This window comes from Danio rerio, chromosome 8 (genome assembly GCF_049306965.1).
Source record: "Danio rerio strain Tuebingen ecotype United States chromosome 8, GRCz12tu, whole genome shotgun sequence".
Lineage (NCBI taxonomy): Eukaryota > Metazoa > Chordata > Actinopteri > Cypriniformes > Danionidae > Danio > Danio rerio.
In genome coordinates this window covers 30,722,840-30,739,971 of record NC_133183.1, presented here as the reverse complement: position 1 = coordinate 30,739,971, position 17,132 = coordinate 30,722,840, and the positions used below count along the sequence as shown (strand labels likewise).

The following is a 17,132-nucleotide window of genomic DNA, read 5'->3' as shown; positions in this document are numbered from 1 at the left end:
TGGTTCTGTACCTTTGTGCAAAGAATTATGTTGTTTACATTATCAGTTATAATAATAATAATAATAATTCCTTACATTTATATAGTGCATTTCTGCACAATGAAAGCACTTTACACATTTTTTTGGGGAGTGGGGGGTGAATCTGACGCAACAGCAGCCATATTGCACCAGACCGCGCAACACACACTAGTTGATTGGTAGAGAGTAGACAGTGTGATGGTTAGGAGGCCATGATGGACAGGGGCCAGTGGACAAATTTGGCCAGGATGACGGGGTTAAACCCCTTCTCTTTTTTGAAGGACATCCTGGATTTTTACAACCACAGAGAGTCAGGACCTCGGTTTAACATCTCATCCAAAAGACAGTACTCACTGAGCAGTATAGAGTGCCCATCAATATATGGGGCATTAGGACCAACACAGACAACAGGTTGAGCACCCCCTGCTGGTCTCACTAACACAAATTCCAGCAGCAACCAAGCTTTTCAATGTAGTCTCTCATCCAGGTACTGACTAGGCACAGCCTTGCTTAGCTTCAGTGGCCAACCAAGTGAGAGTTGCAAATAGCTGCAGCGGAATGAACCGCCAACTTATCCAGCATATGTTTAATGCAGCGGATGGCCTTTTAGCAGCAGCCCATCACTGGGAAACACCCATTCACTTCCATTCACACACATACTCTATGGCCAATTTAGCTTACCAAGTTCACCTACAGCATGTATTTGGACTTGTGGGTGATTCCGGAGCACCCTGGGGAAACCCACCAGAACACGGGGAGAAAATCATACAGCAGTTAGGTATTAGACGCAAAATGCAAAACGAGTTGTGTAGTCAAAATCCAAAGACATGCGCTATAGGTAAATTGGATGAACTAAATTAGTGTAAATTAGTGTCATATGTCGGAATATTCTCTTTCAGTTCAGTCTTACGAAATTGTAGGATTTTAAAAAGGAGGTGTGGCACCTAACCCCACCCCTAAACCCAATCGTAATTGGGGGAGGAGCAAATCATACGAAATTGTACGAATTAGATCATACAAATTCATACGAATTAGCCACTAAATCAAAAAGTTACGAATTGCCATGAGATTGTGTTGGTATACCTCATGTCTTTGAAATGTGCGGAAAACCGGAACACTCGAAGGAAACCCTTGTGAACAAGAGGAGAACATGCAAACTCCATACAGAAATGCCAACTGACCCTGCTGGGACTCAAACCAGCGACCTTCTTGCTGTGAGGTGACAGTGCTATCCACTGAGCCACCGTACTGCCTGGTCATTCTTTTTGTGGTGCAATTTGTATGAATTGTGTTTGAGATAACATACTGGTGTGATTTGAGCATCTTTCCCATCCCCTCTTCAATAATTGCATACATGCTACAGTATAGACAGCAAGGCATTACCATTTATGAAAAAAAAATTCTTGTGTAAAAATGATACCTGTGATAAACATATGCTTTTCATTTGCTTCATTAAAATTAGACAGACACATTTTAAAAATCTGACTTTTCAAACTGACTCGTATATTGTAAAATGCATGTTTAATAAGTAACTACACAAGAATTTTAGGGTGTGCATTTGTGCAGTATTATTTTGTAGAACTAAATGTCAAGCGTATCATTGAGTTCACCGAACAATCTTGAGGGAATTGCTGCATTCTTTCGGTTCTGCACCAGGGTGAAATGATATTAACTTTCCTAAAAACAATTTCAAAGAGGGTTGGAATCGTAGATATCATTTCAAATTTTTAACATTATTTCAAAATATTATTTTATTGTCTTTTGATTTTTGGGTTAAAATGTGACTTGGATTCGCCCACATATCTGCTGGGCTGAATTCTTAACACTCAGATAAGCTTTATCTGTGAATGTGTGTTTGTGTTCCGCAGGCAATATAAGTGAACTTACTCAAACATAGCACTCGAACTGAGTTTAAACAAAATCACCATTCTATAACCCTGACCCTGTTGTACTTTTGGACCTTCGGCTAGTTAAAAATTCAGCATAGATATTCAAATATTGCTGTGGCTACTTGATTTATGCACAGATCATAAAAATGTCTACTAAATGATTTCATTACTCAACCCAAAACTCCATTCAATCTGAATGAAAATGGGTTTGATGGCCGAGTTCATCTATTCACTTCAATTTAACATGCTACATCTCTCCTGTCAGCAATATGGTTAATTTCCTGTATTTTCTGAGAAGGCAACTATCAGACTCAGTATTGATTAATGATTATCTGCTGGAGTGTGAATTGAGCACCATGTGAAACAGTCTGGTCTATAACTCTTCATGAAGTCACTGAAGCGGGTGATGAGGTGTGGAAAAAATACCAATCGATATCTGGTGGGAATAGACTCATTGCATGGAATTACATTCAAATCCCATTCGCACACACATCCCCATGGGAATATTAGCTTGGACTCAGTTTACTCCCTTTGAGTACTATCGGTTTCTAGTTTTTACTGTGAGTGGTTGTTCTTGCACTGCAATAGGCAGAAGTATGTCAAAGGACTTTTAATTTTGCAGTAACCTGGGTCAAACGCTTCTGGTAAACTATGCAGTTAAGGTGTATTTTCTTTAAAAGTCAACTATCTCCACTGCCTGATTGATATAAGATAAAAAGTAAGTCTCAGATTGTACAAGAAGCACTGCATTAAATAAAATTTTCTCACGCCATGTCTTTAAAATATGAACATTTATTTTACTCCATTATTTTCAATGGGGTTTCTGCACTCACCTGCTGATGGGCACGTGCATGTAAACAGCTTTTCATCTTGTTTTACATTTGAGCAACTAAATGAATGCTGAAGTCAATTTAACTGATTGTATCTTATTGATATTACAAGATTTATGCTGTCAAAGAAACTGTATACAATTGAAAAAAGTCACAATAGCTGTTCAACGGAAGTGTATCCGTATAGGAGGAAACACTAGCTGTGCATATACCCTATTGTTTCTCTACTTAAAGTATAATAATTAAAAGCTTCTGTCAGTAATAGATATACAGATGTTACCCTGGATACGACTTCATGGATGGAGGGAAAAGGGATTTTTATCTCTCATAAGTGGAGAAAATGACTCTACAGTTCTGCAAGGACATGTCTTTATGACAGTCTGTGCAAATCAAGTGATTATATATTCCCTTACTTGAAAGAGCTCCAGCAGAATAATGAGTTTTAAGATGCATTAAACCTTGTGTACATAAATTATCAAATCACACACAAAAAAAATTGTTTAATGTAAACAAATCCAGGAAATTAAGCACTTTTTTATTACACTTGCAGTTGGGGAAAAAAAGCTAGAATTGTGTGATGAAATATGTAGCAATTGCCTTTAATCTTATTCTTATTCCTATTAGTAATAGTAGTGGTAGTAGTAGTAGTAGTAGTAGTAGTATAGAATCACAAAATGTAAACTCAAAACTTTGGAATAACACAAAGCTAATAACCAGCAATTGTGGGATATAAATTTGGTGGTGAGGGGAAAAAAGGCAACTACTAAATGTACTGTAAATGCACATTTTTGGGGTTTGTATCTTTTTAAGTATGAAGAAAAAAGTCATTTATCTTTTATTTATTGTTTATCCTGCAGTAGAAACAAACTTGTACTGAGTGCTTCATTATTATGGAATGCAAATTGTCATAACACAAAATGATAGTTATGAAGATGTCTATTTACTGTTGTGTTTATGCATTTGAAGGTCTTTAGAGAAAATTACTGTTAATTGTCCTTAAATAGCTTTGCAAAATGTCAAAAATTAATTTGGATCACAGACAGTACATACCTGCTTGTTGCCATGCTCTATGAGTGAGTGTGTGTGTGTGTGTGTGTGTGTGTGTGTGTGCAGAAACCCACATCTTTCATTTACAATCTTTAGCAAACACACAAAGAGCAGGCGGAGGCTGCATCTGCTGACGTACAGCCAGTGGCAGTGAGAGAGTCCGTTTGCTCAGTGCCTCTGAATCACAGAGCATCTCTACAGGACCATCGCCAACAAACAAGCAGCGCAGGATTTTCAGAGATAACATCTGGAGAGCTGCAACATCTGACTCTGCAGTGATCCTGCAAAGCTTCTTTTATTATTATAATCCATCCCATTATCTGAGTTTTTTTTTTTTACTCATTATTTGCTTATTCCTTTATTGCTCTATTTTTTGTTGTGTTTTGTTTGTTGGTTTCCTCTTTAATTTCCACCTCTGATCTGTTCTTCTTCACCAATCCCGATGAACGACTCACATCTGCAGTTTCTTAAAGGACAGAAATCTGTAAACAGCACTTCTTTGCCTCCTAATGGCAGTTTGGCTGATTCTCCAGCAGGGACGCTGTGTGAGCAGGTCCAGATCCAGGCGGAGGTTTTTCTCACCCTGGGCATCGTGAGTCTACTGGAGAACATCCTTGTCATCTCGGCTGTGGTGAAGAACAAGAACCTTCACTCTCCTATGTACTTTTTCCTTTGCAGCCTGGCTGCTGCAGACATGCTGGTGAGTGTGTCCAACTCTTTGGAAACTATTGTCATTGCAGTACTAAACAGTCGCCTTGTGGTGGCCAGTGACCAATTTGTGCGTTTGATGGACAATGTGTGTGACTCAATGATCTGCATCTCTCTTGTGGCATCCATCTGCAACCTCTTAGCAATTGCCGTTGACCGATATGTCACGATATTCTACGCCTTGCGCTACCACAGCATCGTGACCGTACGCAGAGCTCTGGTGGCCATCGCCGTGATCTGGCTGGTGTGTGTAGTTTGTGGGATCGTCTTCATTGTGTACTCTGAAAGCAAGACCGTTATCGTGTGTCTGATCACCATGTTCTTTGCCATGCTAGTGCTTATGGCGACTCTCTACGTACACATGTTTCTTCTCGCCAGACTTCACGTCCAGAGAATTGCAGCATTGCCCCCGGCGGCTCCTGGTGCTGGAAATCCAGCTCCACGTCAGCGTAGCTGCATGAAGGGAGCCGTCACCATCTCCATCCTCCTCGGGGTGTTTGTGTGCTGCTGGGCACCGTTTTTCCTCCACCTCATTCTACTGGTGTCCTGTCCTCACCATCCGCTCTGCCTCTGCTACATGTCTCACTTCACCACATACCTGGTTCTCATTATGTGCAACTCTGTGATTGACCCGCTCATCTATGCCTGCCGCAGCCTGGAAATGAGGAAGACCTTTAAGGAGATACTCTGCTGTTTTGGCTGCCAGCCTGCACTTTAGGTGTTAATAAAACGTCTGATTTGAACTGAGAATGGATGTGGGAAGAAACCGTTTACCTTGATCTACTGTAGGATGCCAAAGCTTGGTGGTTGTATTGATTTTTCTCATTCTGAGGTCAAGTGGAAAAAGAAAACATTCAGAAGCGTTAAGAAAAAAAGTTGAGCACTGTGGAAATCTCAGGTGGTGTAAGAAAATAAGAGAACTTTGGGGGGTCGATCAGATGTGACCTTTTGCTTGTTGAAAAGGGCAGATCAATTATGTGTTGGTAATGTCTTTCATGTGCATACATAAAGGGGTCTGAAACAAAAAGGGTCTGAAAATCCTCTAAAATACATGCAACAGGTGAGTTTTGGGATGTACTGTACTGTAACTCAATATCGAACAACAACAACAACAACAAAAAAGAAATACGACAAACATTTAAAAGAACTATTTTAATTCATGAATTGTAATATTAATTAAGGGATTTAATGATATTAATCAAGTAAATCATATATTCAGATGCAGATTAAAAAAATAGTTTCTCAATAGTTGGAAAGTGAAAACACTTTCATTACTGTACTGTGCATGCATTAAGACATTGGTCCCCAACTTTTTTATCACCCCAGAGTGGTCAACACTTGGCAATGTTAATGCAGACCAGGGAGGGAGGTTGGGTTTGTATATTACAAATGTTTGTATTCCATACAAGCTGAAGCTGATCGCGGCATTCATTAAACTGGGTGCATCTGAGAGTTTGTGCGTTTGTGCGCGCAAGCTACACACCTTGATTAAAAATTATGAACTTGCTCAAACTCTAGAAAAGAGAATGGGAATATGGGAATGACTCCTAAAAGGCAGCCATCATTTGCGATCTCTAGCTGTTGATCTTCTTGCATAGAATTGGTGGATTCACCTGATTTGTTGACACAAATGGCTTGTGTATCCATTTCTTGGCCGCTCGCAGGTGCTTTTTACCTTAGCAAAGAAACTTTCCAAAGACGTTTGTTTCTTACTCATTTTGCTGCTTGTAGGTTAAATTTGTGTGCTCAAGTGACCAAGATGTAAACGAGAGAATACACTTACATTAAAAAAATGTTCAAAATAAAAGATTGTTCTGAATCAGATAATAGATAAAACAGAATTAATTAACGATTTCTTGTGCACCCCAACCAATTCGATACCAATCCACAGCCTTTTCGGTTAAGGACCACTGCATTAAGAGACTCTTTGACCAATGTCAGTTTTGCATGGCATTTATTTACATTCCAGCTCTTTAAACAATTGCCACAAGGCAATATGTTGAGGAAAAACACCAATTTTGTAAATGTATCGACAGCGAGCTATGGGTAACAGATGAATATAAAGTTGTAAATGCAAGCAAGAAAATACACTATAAAACAACAGCTCTGAATAAATATTCTATGTCCTTTGAAGAAAAGCTATCTGGAGCATGTACAAACTGACATCTTCAACAATGTTGTCAAAACGTCTATCCAAAACAACTGCTGTATAACATCATCCACCATTTTAGCTGAATTGGTCACATGACTAAAAATGAGTTGTCTTTTTTGAACGCCTTCATTTTTGCAGTCCACAGTGCAACACAAAGCTTTTTTAAATTTGTGCACTTTGGAGAGCGTTTTTTGGAGATCTCAGTGTGAAAGGAAGTCCAAATAAATTAGAAAAATATGCATTTTTAAACAAAAACATTGGACATTATTTGAGTCTATAAGTGGCAAAGCTATGAACACCTGAATGTTTAGCCTAATTGGTGATATTCAGTTGTCTCAGCCATCATGTGGTACAAGTCAGTACAAGTTCTAAAGGGGCATATAAGCTTTCAACAACTAGGTGTCTTGTAATAACAAAGCACATTTTCAATTGAAAAAAAAATGTATATTACTTCTTGGCTTTTTGTACGATTGATAATGTTGATTGCTGTGTTTGGAGGGAAATTTATGTTTAATTTTTAAAAATGCATCTTTAATACAAATTATTAAAGTTCGCATGAGAACGACTTGCTGAAGCATAAAATGCTAACATCAAGTTTTAAACAACCAGAGTACAAAAGTTGAACAAACTGAATAATACAATTAATAAGAAATATTTACAGTAACAGTTCAACTAGTTGCATCACACATTGTGACCCCAAAGTACAGTGTTCAAAATGTGTAAATAGTCTATTTTTGTCTACTCTGTGTAACAGTGTTTAAGCCATTTTGTCTGATAACTTTGCTTAAATGTTTGTGTTCAAAGTGGCTAAAGTGGAATTTTAACAGTGCTTAGGTCAAAGTTGCTTTAGGGCCATTAAATATGTTAGGAGTGCATTGGTTCTCTTTTAAGGTGTTGCTAACGTTTCATATTTTCAGAGTCGTATTCAGCTAAATCTGCCTTTCATTACCAGCAACAGTAATCTCAGCCCAACTGCTGCATTCAACATGTGGATTATGTAGCTGTCAAAGGCTCACATTTCTGTATTTTTGCATTTTAGTGGCAAAATGTAACTGAAAACTTGCCATATATGTTTTGTCTGAGATGTAATATAGCAAAAGACAACTAAGCATGTCAGTTACATCAGCAAATGACATTAATTTGGGGTGTTTTCTTGCCTTTTATTTAGAAGTCTAAAAAAGGCCAGACAGGGTTAGAAAGGCAAGATTCAATCTCAGGTCACCCAAAGCACAATCACCCTGTGCTTTTATTAATTATTAAGTGCTTAGTGGTTTAGGTTTGCTATTCAGCTTATTTTCTCTGACCAGTATTGAGTCTCACGGCAATGTTATCTATTACAGTAGCACATGAGCTTTAGCACTTGACTTGTAACAGTGGCCAAAAGCTTCTACTGATATCTGCAAAAGCAAAACAAAAAAGGTCAAATAAAAGGCTTTTGCTTAATGACAGTGTTTGTTCCTCTGTTCCTTGATGTTGATTACGCAAAGACATGATTCACAGTTTGCGCCGTCTATGTCTATTAGACAAATGGCAATATTCAATCATTCAATATGTTATGCTTTTTAAGAATATTCACATTGCTTTTGCAGTGTTCACAACAGCACCAAATGATTGAGATTTAATTGTTTAGCTTAATAGTTAGTATTATACATTAGAATTATAACTATTAGATTTATATTAAGTATTTTATTATTTATTTATATATATATATATATATATATATATATATATATATGTATATATATTTATTAATACATTTGTATTATATATTAGAATACTAATACATAATACAAACTAAGTTAATTAAGTATTTTATTAACATTAACACAGTTTTATATAATAAATCAGTTTGTCCATTAATTCAATAACTGCCATTTACTAATGTGACTTTATTGTAAGGTGGTAACTGTTTTACTATATAATTTATAAAGTTGCAAAGCTGTAACTTTTGAAATTTAATTTGTTTGAAGCATTTGTTTACTTGAATATTTATATACAATAATGCAATACACTTATTTTTGTCATACCTGTTAAAGTAATATTTTTGCAGCTTAGGTCAATATCGTGATAATAAACTTAAGCAATTACTCACAACAAGAATATTAGGTAACACTTACAATAGCAGTACATGAATAATGATGTGTTAACATGTAAACTAAATATTACTTTATTATGAACTAATGATGAGTTAATGTTTTTGCTAATCATGAGTAGGAACTACAACATAGGTCACATGAGTGATTAATGGCTACCTTAATTACTTGTTAGTACATAATCATTTGTTATTTGATGTGGTAATACCAAATTAGTTAGCTTAGTTTAACCATTATGAACTTATGATATGTTAACGTATAATTATATCATGACTTTACTTGGAGGGGCACATCATCATTAACCCATAACTACTCATGAACTCCTCATGCACGTCCGTCTAGTGTGTTTACAGTTTATACCAACAGAAAAGTGTTTAAAAGTGTTGACATTAACATGAACAGCTTAAACACTGGAGTTCATGAAAAGAAAAGGATAAGTCGATGATATTGTGCCCCTCCAAGTAAAGTGATGACAATTATACATTAACAGTTCATGAATTCATGTTGGTTACATTTAGCTTAAATTTAATTGTTAATTATTAATTAACAACCATATACTTACAAGTAATTAAGGTAACCGTTATTTATTCATGAACTCATGTGACTCATGTGACTGTAGTTAAAGTTAGTTCATGATTAGCGCGTACATTAACTTATCATTAATTTATTATAAAGCATCATTTAGTTTACATATTAACACATCATTAAAGTGTTACCGAAAATGTGATACTATCAAAAAATCTAATGTCTATGTGTGTACAGACTTGATTAGTCTTCCAATGATCTAAAATGTCCTCATTATTCAAAAATGTCCTCACCATCTAACGAAACCTGTTGAACACTGACTAGTATGCATTATTATACAACCAAATGATGTCTTCACACATTTAGTGAAGCAGTGGTTCAGGTATTCACTGTTCTCCAACTCATAAGAGAAACGACATATTCATCAGCTTACTTAAGCTAATATGTCAATAAATGCATTTTATTACTACAGTTATTTATATCATCTAAAGTGTCTTCTTAATACAACATAGATTTACTCTACTGTATATCGAATTGATCAGTAAATGGTGACTGAATGCAGTTTATAGTAGAATTCATAAAACATTGAGAAATTTGCAGTATAAACTGTTATATAGGGGGCAGTATGGTGGCTCGGTGTTTAGCACTGTCACCTCACAGCAAGAAGATGACAAGTTTGAGTCCCGGCTGGGCCAGTTGGCATTTCTGTGTGGAGTTTGCAGTGCCAGATGCCAAAATAGTTGGTGGTTCATTCCGCTGTGGCAACCCCTGATAAATAAGGGACTAAGCCGAAGGAAAATGAATGAACAAATTATGATGCTGTAAACTGATGAGCCAAAATATTAGGACCTCCATTCAGGCATGGAGTCTATAGACCCCTGAAGATATTTCGTGATTTCTGGCATACTGCAGATGCTTCGAGTCATGTTCGTTGCAAGGGGGAACTAATGTGGATTAAACTTGGTTGAGCACAAATCACAGATGCTCAATGGATTCAAATCTGTAAAGGCTAGTGTCAACACTTTTTACTTTTCATCGAGTTCTTTTCCTAGTTACACTCAATATGATCAAATATGATCGATATGATCAAAGACTTTCACTGAAACAAAATCCATACTGTGGCTTCAGTAAGGATTTTAACACTTTTAATGCTTCCACCCTGTACATGTTTTTTGCATTTATAAAGCGTCTGTGTTATGAGGTCGGTTTTCTGTGTGCTATTTGATTGGACAGGAATTACTTGACTGATTATTCTACTTAGCCTATCACCGAAGAAATGAAAATACAAACATATATCCAAATCTACTAGTGTACCCACGTAAAAGTAAAAGTTCACATTTTTAAAACCCTTACTGAAGTGCAATGACAAAACTACGCAGTTACAGTATTTGTAATTTGTTACTTGACACCACTGGTCTGCTGTAATGATTATGCAGATTCTAAGTATCAAATTGTCATCCACATGAATGTTCAAACTTAGTTTGCCAACCAATTATTGTCGAGAGCATCACACAAATGACACCTTGGCATTTCAGAGACACTGTGATCCAGCTGCCTTGCAATAATGATTTGGCTCAGGTCCTCATCCTGTCCATTTCTTCTGAATCTAACATATGATTAAAAAAGGTCTACATCCCTTCCAAGAGCCTCAGACCAGGGTGCACTTTACCTACCATCAAATTTATGTTCTACATTGCTTGCTAATTGTTCTGCATTGTTTTTAGATGATGATTGACTACTATCATTGTTTTTGCTTACTAATGAAGGTTGGATTTGCATTCTGGCATTCCTCTAGAGTATTTTAGAATTAAATATTAAAGAAAATTAAAATTTGCATAACCCACCAATCAATTTTGTGTTTAAATGATGTCTAATAGATGTTTAAATATAAAAACAAGTCTTTATATGTATGTGTGTGTGTGTGTGTGTGTATATATATATATTTATATACATACAATAATTACTTATTCATTCATTGATGTCCGTTTGATGATCAATCTATTTTTTAGACTATTGTTAGATGTCTATTACATTTTCACTGACAGACCAAATTTAGGCTGTTTCTCTATCTATGTTTAAAGCAATCCTCTCGTGTACGTCATCATCAACTGCCAGTGTTCAGTTACAAAACTCAGGAACGGAGGAGGTCAGGGATGTGTTCTTAAAATCGAGGATGCATCGAATGCTGACTTGAGTGCAGAACTCACTCTAGAAGTTATAGAAGTCATTGCGGCTGAATAAAGGAGGTGGGAATCACACCATTTTATACATTAATATATTAATAACATTCAGAAATTTAACTTTCCATAATAAGTTTCCCTAATCAAGACGCTGAAATAATCATTCACATCAAAATATTAATAAAGGCACATTAATAGTGTTTATATACAATTGAAGTCAAAATTATTAGCCCCGCTTTTAATTTTCTTTCTTTTTCAAATATTTCCCAAATTATGTTTAACAGAGCAAGGAAATTTTCACAGTATGTCTGATAATGTTTTTTCTTCTGGAGAAAGTCTTATTTGTTTTATTTTGGCAAGAGTAAAAGCAGTTTTTAATTTTTTTAAAAACATTTTAAGGTCAATATTATTAGACCCTTTAAGCTAATTTTTCCAATAGTCTACAGAACAAACCATCATTATACACAACTTGCCTAATTACCCTAACCTGCCTAGTTAACCTAATTAACCTAGTTAAACTTTTAAATGTCAATTTAAGCTGATAGAAGATTTATAAAATAAATCAGTTATTAGAAATGAGTTATTAAAAACAATTATGATTAGAAATGTGTTTCAATAATCTTCTCTGTTATATAGAAATTGAGGGAAAAATAAACGGGGGTAAATAATTCAGGGGGGCTCATATATATGTATAGACTTCAACTATACTGTGTATAGAAAAGAAACAAACAATGAATCATTGTATAACAGTTGTAATGTTTAAAAAGATTTTTGTTAAAATGAGTGAAGGTCATGTGACCATCGGGAAGAACGCAGCATCTCATTTCTCAGAGGAATTGTTCTCTGTTCTTTCTTCCTCGGTTACCAGTCAAGACTGCTCTCCACAAGATCACGAGTCTATTCTCTGCATTCTTGGAATTGAGAAACAGCCTTAGCCTTCTTTTAGGCAAGATGCCTGTGTTTGAATGTCTATTAAAGATATCTTTTAAACACAAACACACACACACACACACACACACACACACGCACATGTGCTTCCAGAGCACAGAGCACCAGAACAGCCCGACACAGTTTCTTCCTCAGGCAATCCATCTCATGAACCCTTGAAGATAGTGATTTTTAAATAAACATAATTTTTTTTTCATACACATGTACACCTATTTATTTAACAACATACTTTACATGTCAATTTGCATCTTAGCTGCACATATATAATGTTGTGTATTATAATTTAGGCCTGTACATATACATGTCAATTTGTATATTTGCACTCACTATTTACTTCTGTTTTTAAAATATATTTAACATCTGTTTTTGTCCTGTCTCTGTCATTCTGTTGAACTGTAGAAACACAAATTCCTTGCATGTGTGAACATACCTGCACTGTAAAAAAAATGCTGGTTGCCTCAAATTTTTAAGCTGAATCAAATTAATCTTATGAGTCCATTGAACTCATATTATGTTAAACTGACTTAAAACAACTTGCGTAACTTATAAAATTAAGTTAAAACATCATTAAAGTTACAATGAACTGAAACATATGTCAGGACTAATTGATCATAATTTTTTACAGAGGCAATAAAGCTCTTACTGATTCTGATTCAAATGCTGGTTGGAATATTAATGGTTGTGCATCCAGTAAAGTGTGTTTAAATATTCTTTCATTAATTTCACCAATAATTAATTAATTCATTCGTTCATTCATTTTCTTTTCGGCTTAGTCCTATTATTAATCTGGGGTCGCCACAGCGGAACAAACCGCTAACTTATCCAGCTTATGTTTTACACAGCGGATGCCCTTCCAGCCGCAACCCATCACTGGGAAAATGTAAATAAGTAATTTGGCAGCAAATTAATTCAAATCAGTTAATAGAAAGATTGGAAGTCAAACTTATGACCTTGCTATAGCTACCAATTGAGCTACAAAAAAACTAAAAATGATTCACTTTCAGTTGAAAGACAGTCAAGGCTAGTAACCTACAGTACAAACCAGCTAAGATAATCCATCTGTAACAAAGCAGAAGAGGGGGGTGGGGGGTTGGAACAAACATGATACAGAACAGTAAGATTCATCAACAATCAGTGAGGATTTAACGTCAATAATGACGTTAATAATCTTGCCTTTGCACTTTCTACACCTCAACTCCATACTCCTGGAGGGAAAGCATACTGATTTCAGTGATTCAGATGATGTTTTGTAGTTTAGCAGGAGTAATTGCCATCCATTATGCTTTGAGGCAAACCCCAAAACAAATGTACAGTACTGTACCACTTACAACCACAGGGGTCAATAATGCACAAAATTGTTGATGAACTTTTTGTTCATTATATTCTGTGCCTTAAACCTCCACATGCCGCCATGGAAAGGTCGCTGGGTTCCATGCACAGATTCATGTTGAGCTTCTCAACTGGAAAGAACGAGATTGAATATAAAAGAGTCATTATTTTGTGCTTTCGGACCCCCTGTAGATGAATAAAAGAACCCGTCTTAAGGAGAAAATCTTATCAGTCATTTATATACACACACTAAAAAGTGGATTTGTAATTCCCAGCATGCTCTGCACAAGATTATATGAGGACAGTAAGGGCTTGTCCAGATGCTTACACCTGAGGTCATGACCAGTTGATAGTGTATGATGAAGTAAGTTTGCATAACTGTTCCAGGTTTGAAAATGACAATAATTTCCCTACCGCACACTGTATCCATGTTGCTGCAATTCACTTTCCTTTGATGAGAACTGATAACTCCCCTACACCCTAGTAACAAAGTTTTTAAAAATATTTATTCCTAATCTACAATCATATTAATTAAAAAAAAAAAAAAAGCATAAAAATTGGAAAGCAATACAACTCTGCTATCATATTTACCACCACCAAGCAGGCACAGGACATAAACATGACGTCAGATTGACATTTTATGTCATGGGACGCTGCATGATGTCAAAACCCAACGTCAGGCCGACGTCAGTGTCCAATGTCAGTACATGGATAAAAAAGATATAGATAAGAATCTCCTGTTAATGTTACATTTTTTGATATTAGGCAAGTTTCATATACACAAGTGTAAATGGTTGGAGAGGAAGCCTAACGTCTTCCATTTCAAGGCTGATTAAAAATTTATTTTGAAACTCTTAAAAGACTTTCAAGCCGTAAAGCGACCAGAACTATGAATATTCTTTAAAAGCTAATCTCCTCTTCTCTATGGTAAATGTTATGTATACCCGCTCTTATACTTTAATTGTTTTGTTTTTCTTCTTTCTCTCCTTCTTTTTTCTTTTGTTACTTTGTTATTTTGTAGTACTTGTTTTGCATTTGATTGAAAAATGTTCAGCAAATACAATAAAATGTTTTTTTTTAAGTTCAACATCGGACAAACATTGCATTTTGGTTACTTTCTAACGCAACCTAAAAACATCAAAATATCAACGTCTAATGATTTTAGGTTGAAATTGTGTGGACGTTACTATGACGTCTATCAGATGTTGGATTTTGGTTGCCATACCTGAGGAATAAATGTCAGTATTTGACATCAGTATGAAATTGGTTAGATTGGAATTGATTGGAATTGGAAAGATGTTGGCTTGACGTTGGATTCTGGTAACTTTCCAACACAACCTATCAACAAAATATCAACGTTATTTCACGTCATCAAAATAACATTGTCCTTAGACACTGCTGACTTAAATCTACCCTATAACGTCTTATGATGTTGTGTGTCTGCTGGGAAGATGACACAGATACACTTCTGAAGTGGCTTTTAAATGTCTTTACACAGTTTGTGTAATGCTGCTTGGTGGTGCCATAACTGCATTTACATACATAGAGCATCCAGCCAGAATTCATACCAGGTCTAGAGAATATGATCATATCACCCCAATTTTATCCTCCTTACACTGGCTGCCTGTTAAGTTTCATATTGAATTTAAAATATTACTTCTCACCTATAAAGCTTTAAATAATCTAGCTCCTATTTATCTAACCAACCTTCTGTCTCGGTAAAATCCAACTCACTCTTTAAGATCTCAAAACTCAGGGCTTCTAGTAGTACCTGACTGGATAGCAAAGTCGAGTAAAGGAGGTCGAGCCTTCTCCTTTATGGCTCCTACACTCTGGAATAGCCTTCCTGATAACATCCGAGGCTCAGACACACTCTCTCAGTTCAAAACTAGATTAAAGACCTATCTGTTTAGTAAAGCATACACTCAATGCATCACCTAGCGGGTTCCACACAGGCTTCTGCATCTTGCTTATATACACTATGAACAGCAGCTACGCTAATTATTCTCTTTTTTTCTCCATTTCCACCTGGGAATACTCAACCTGAGGTCCTCAGATTATGCAGAGTCACTGATTGGATCCTAGACCTGCGACGAGATGATCCCAAGGTGTCCATATCCAGGACCAGGCCGTATCCTGAGCTGCTGCTGCGCTGCTGCTCATGGGGGAGTGGAGAGCATGAGACTGATTCCAGTGACACTCCAGGGATAGACGAGTCTTCTCTGAGGCCAGCTTTCAGCCTCCACTGCTGAGACTGCAGCTCTGCACAAGACTTTTGGCCTGCGGAGAAATTAAAATGGTCGTGCCAAACTGAGTCTGGTTCTCTCAAGTTTTTTTTTTTCACTGTCCTATTGGTAAAGTTTTTTTTCCCTCTCCGCTGTTGCCACTGGCTTGCATGGTTCAGAATCTGTAGAGCTACGCATCAATGAATTTGCTCTTCAGTGTTTGGACTCTCAGTAACGATTTCAAACCACACTGAACTGAGCTAAACTGAACTGAACTTAAGCACTAAAAACTGAACCACCCTGATCCAGTTACTATGACCATTTATGTGAAGCTGCTTAGCCACAATCTACATTGTAAAAGCGCTAAACAAATAAACCTGAATTGAATTGACAAAAATACAAATAATTCATCATGAACAGTAAATTTCAAGATTTGTGTAAGAAATACTGTACATACAAGTTGTGTTAATTGTAAAATGTTGCACAATATATCAGTGCAGAAATGAGTATGTGTTTTGTCAAACATTTGTAGCTTCTATTTAACCCACAAATAAATGTACATCATTCTATGAGTTTATTTTGACAAGTAGACTTTGTGCATGTTTGACGGCAAATACAGGAAATGCATCATGGAACCAGAAAATGTGAAAATAGGAAAAGCCCCATTTTCTGTAAAAAGGGGTGTTATGCTTTACATTTGAAAGAATTTCTGTTAAGCTGACATGGTTATTTTGCTGAGGTGTTTTTTTCTTTTTCTTTTAACGATGAATTAAAATTGTTTACCATGTAGTTACAATGCCTGTTGAGAATCATTTAGCATGTCATGAAGCTATCAAATGAAAATGGCTAAGATTTATTCTGTTACCATGGAAATCATACAAATATTATTTTTATGCAGTGCATCTCAAACAGTTTGTTGGTTGAAATAACATTATTTTAATTACCAGCAGAACAATGATTATTGTTAACAGTACTATTTAAAGAATATTGACATATTGTTGATGCTTTGGTTTCTATTCTCATTACATCTCCCTCTTTTGTTTTATCTTTCTCCTTTGTGATTTGTATTTTGGGCATTAATATAATTTGTAATATCCCAGCTTTCAATTATTTATTTATTAGTTTTTTTATGTTATGCACCATTGTTGTGACAAAACTAATAAAATACACTATGAGGGAAAAGAATAA

At 35.9% G+C, this 17,132-nt stretch overlaps 2 protein-coding genes and 1 long non-coding RNA gene across 3 annotated transcripts in view; 2 read left to right on the top strand and 1 right to left on the bottom strand.

Annotated features, from left to right (window-relative positions):
* Nucleotides 1-17,132, top strand: part of LOC141375646 (uncharacterized) — a 24,938-nt gene extending 7,806 nt beyond the window's left edge. Inside the window, exon 3 of the long non-coding RNA XR_012384423.1 lies at nucleotides 15,776-17,132. This is a non-coding gene — a long non-coding RNA (uncharacterized lncRNA). The remainder of the gene's footprint in view (nucleotides 1-15,775) is intronic.
* On the top strand, nucleotides 4,206-5,255 carry mc3r (melanocortin 3 receptor). The gene has a single exon (NM_180972.2). It carries the CDS (start codon nucleotides 4,227-4,229, stop codon nucleotides 5,208-5,210), a length of 984 nt encoding a protein of 327 aa, NP_851303.2. The 5' UTR covers nucleotides 4,206-4,226; the 3' UTR covers nucleotides 5,211-5,255.
* The window catches only part of tcf15 (transcription factor 15), a 51,181-nt gene continuing 48,785 nt past the window's right edge, over nucleotides 14,737-17,132 (bottom strand). Inside the window, exon 3 of the transcript XR_012383558.1 lies at nucleotides 14,737-15,999. The gene's annotated coding sequence lies outside the window, so the exon portion shown is untranslated. The remainder of the gene's footprint in view (nucleotides 16,000-17,132) is intronic.

What these genes read in the sequence shown, in the direction of transcription:
- mc3r (NM_180972.2), top strand. Translation starts at nt 4,227, where the DNA reads ATGAACGACTCACATCTGCAGTTTCTTAAAGGACAGAAATCTGTAAAC.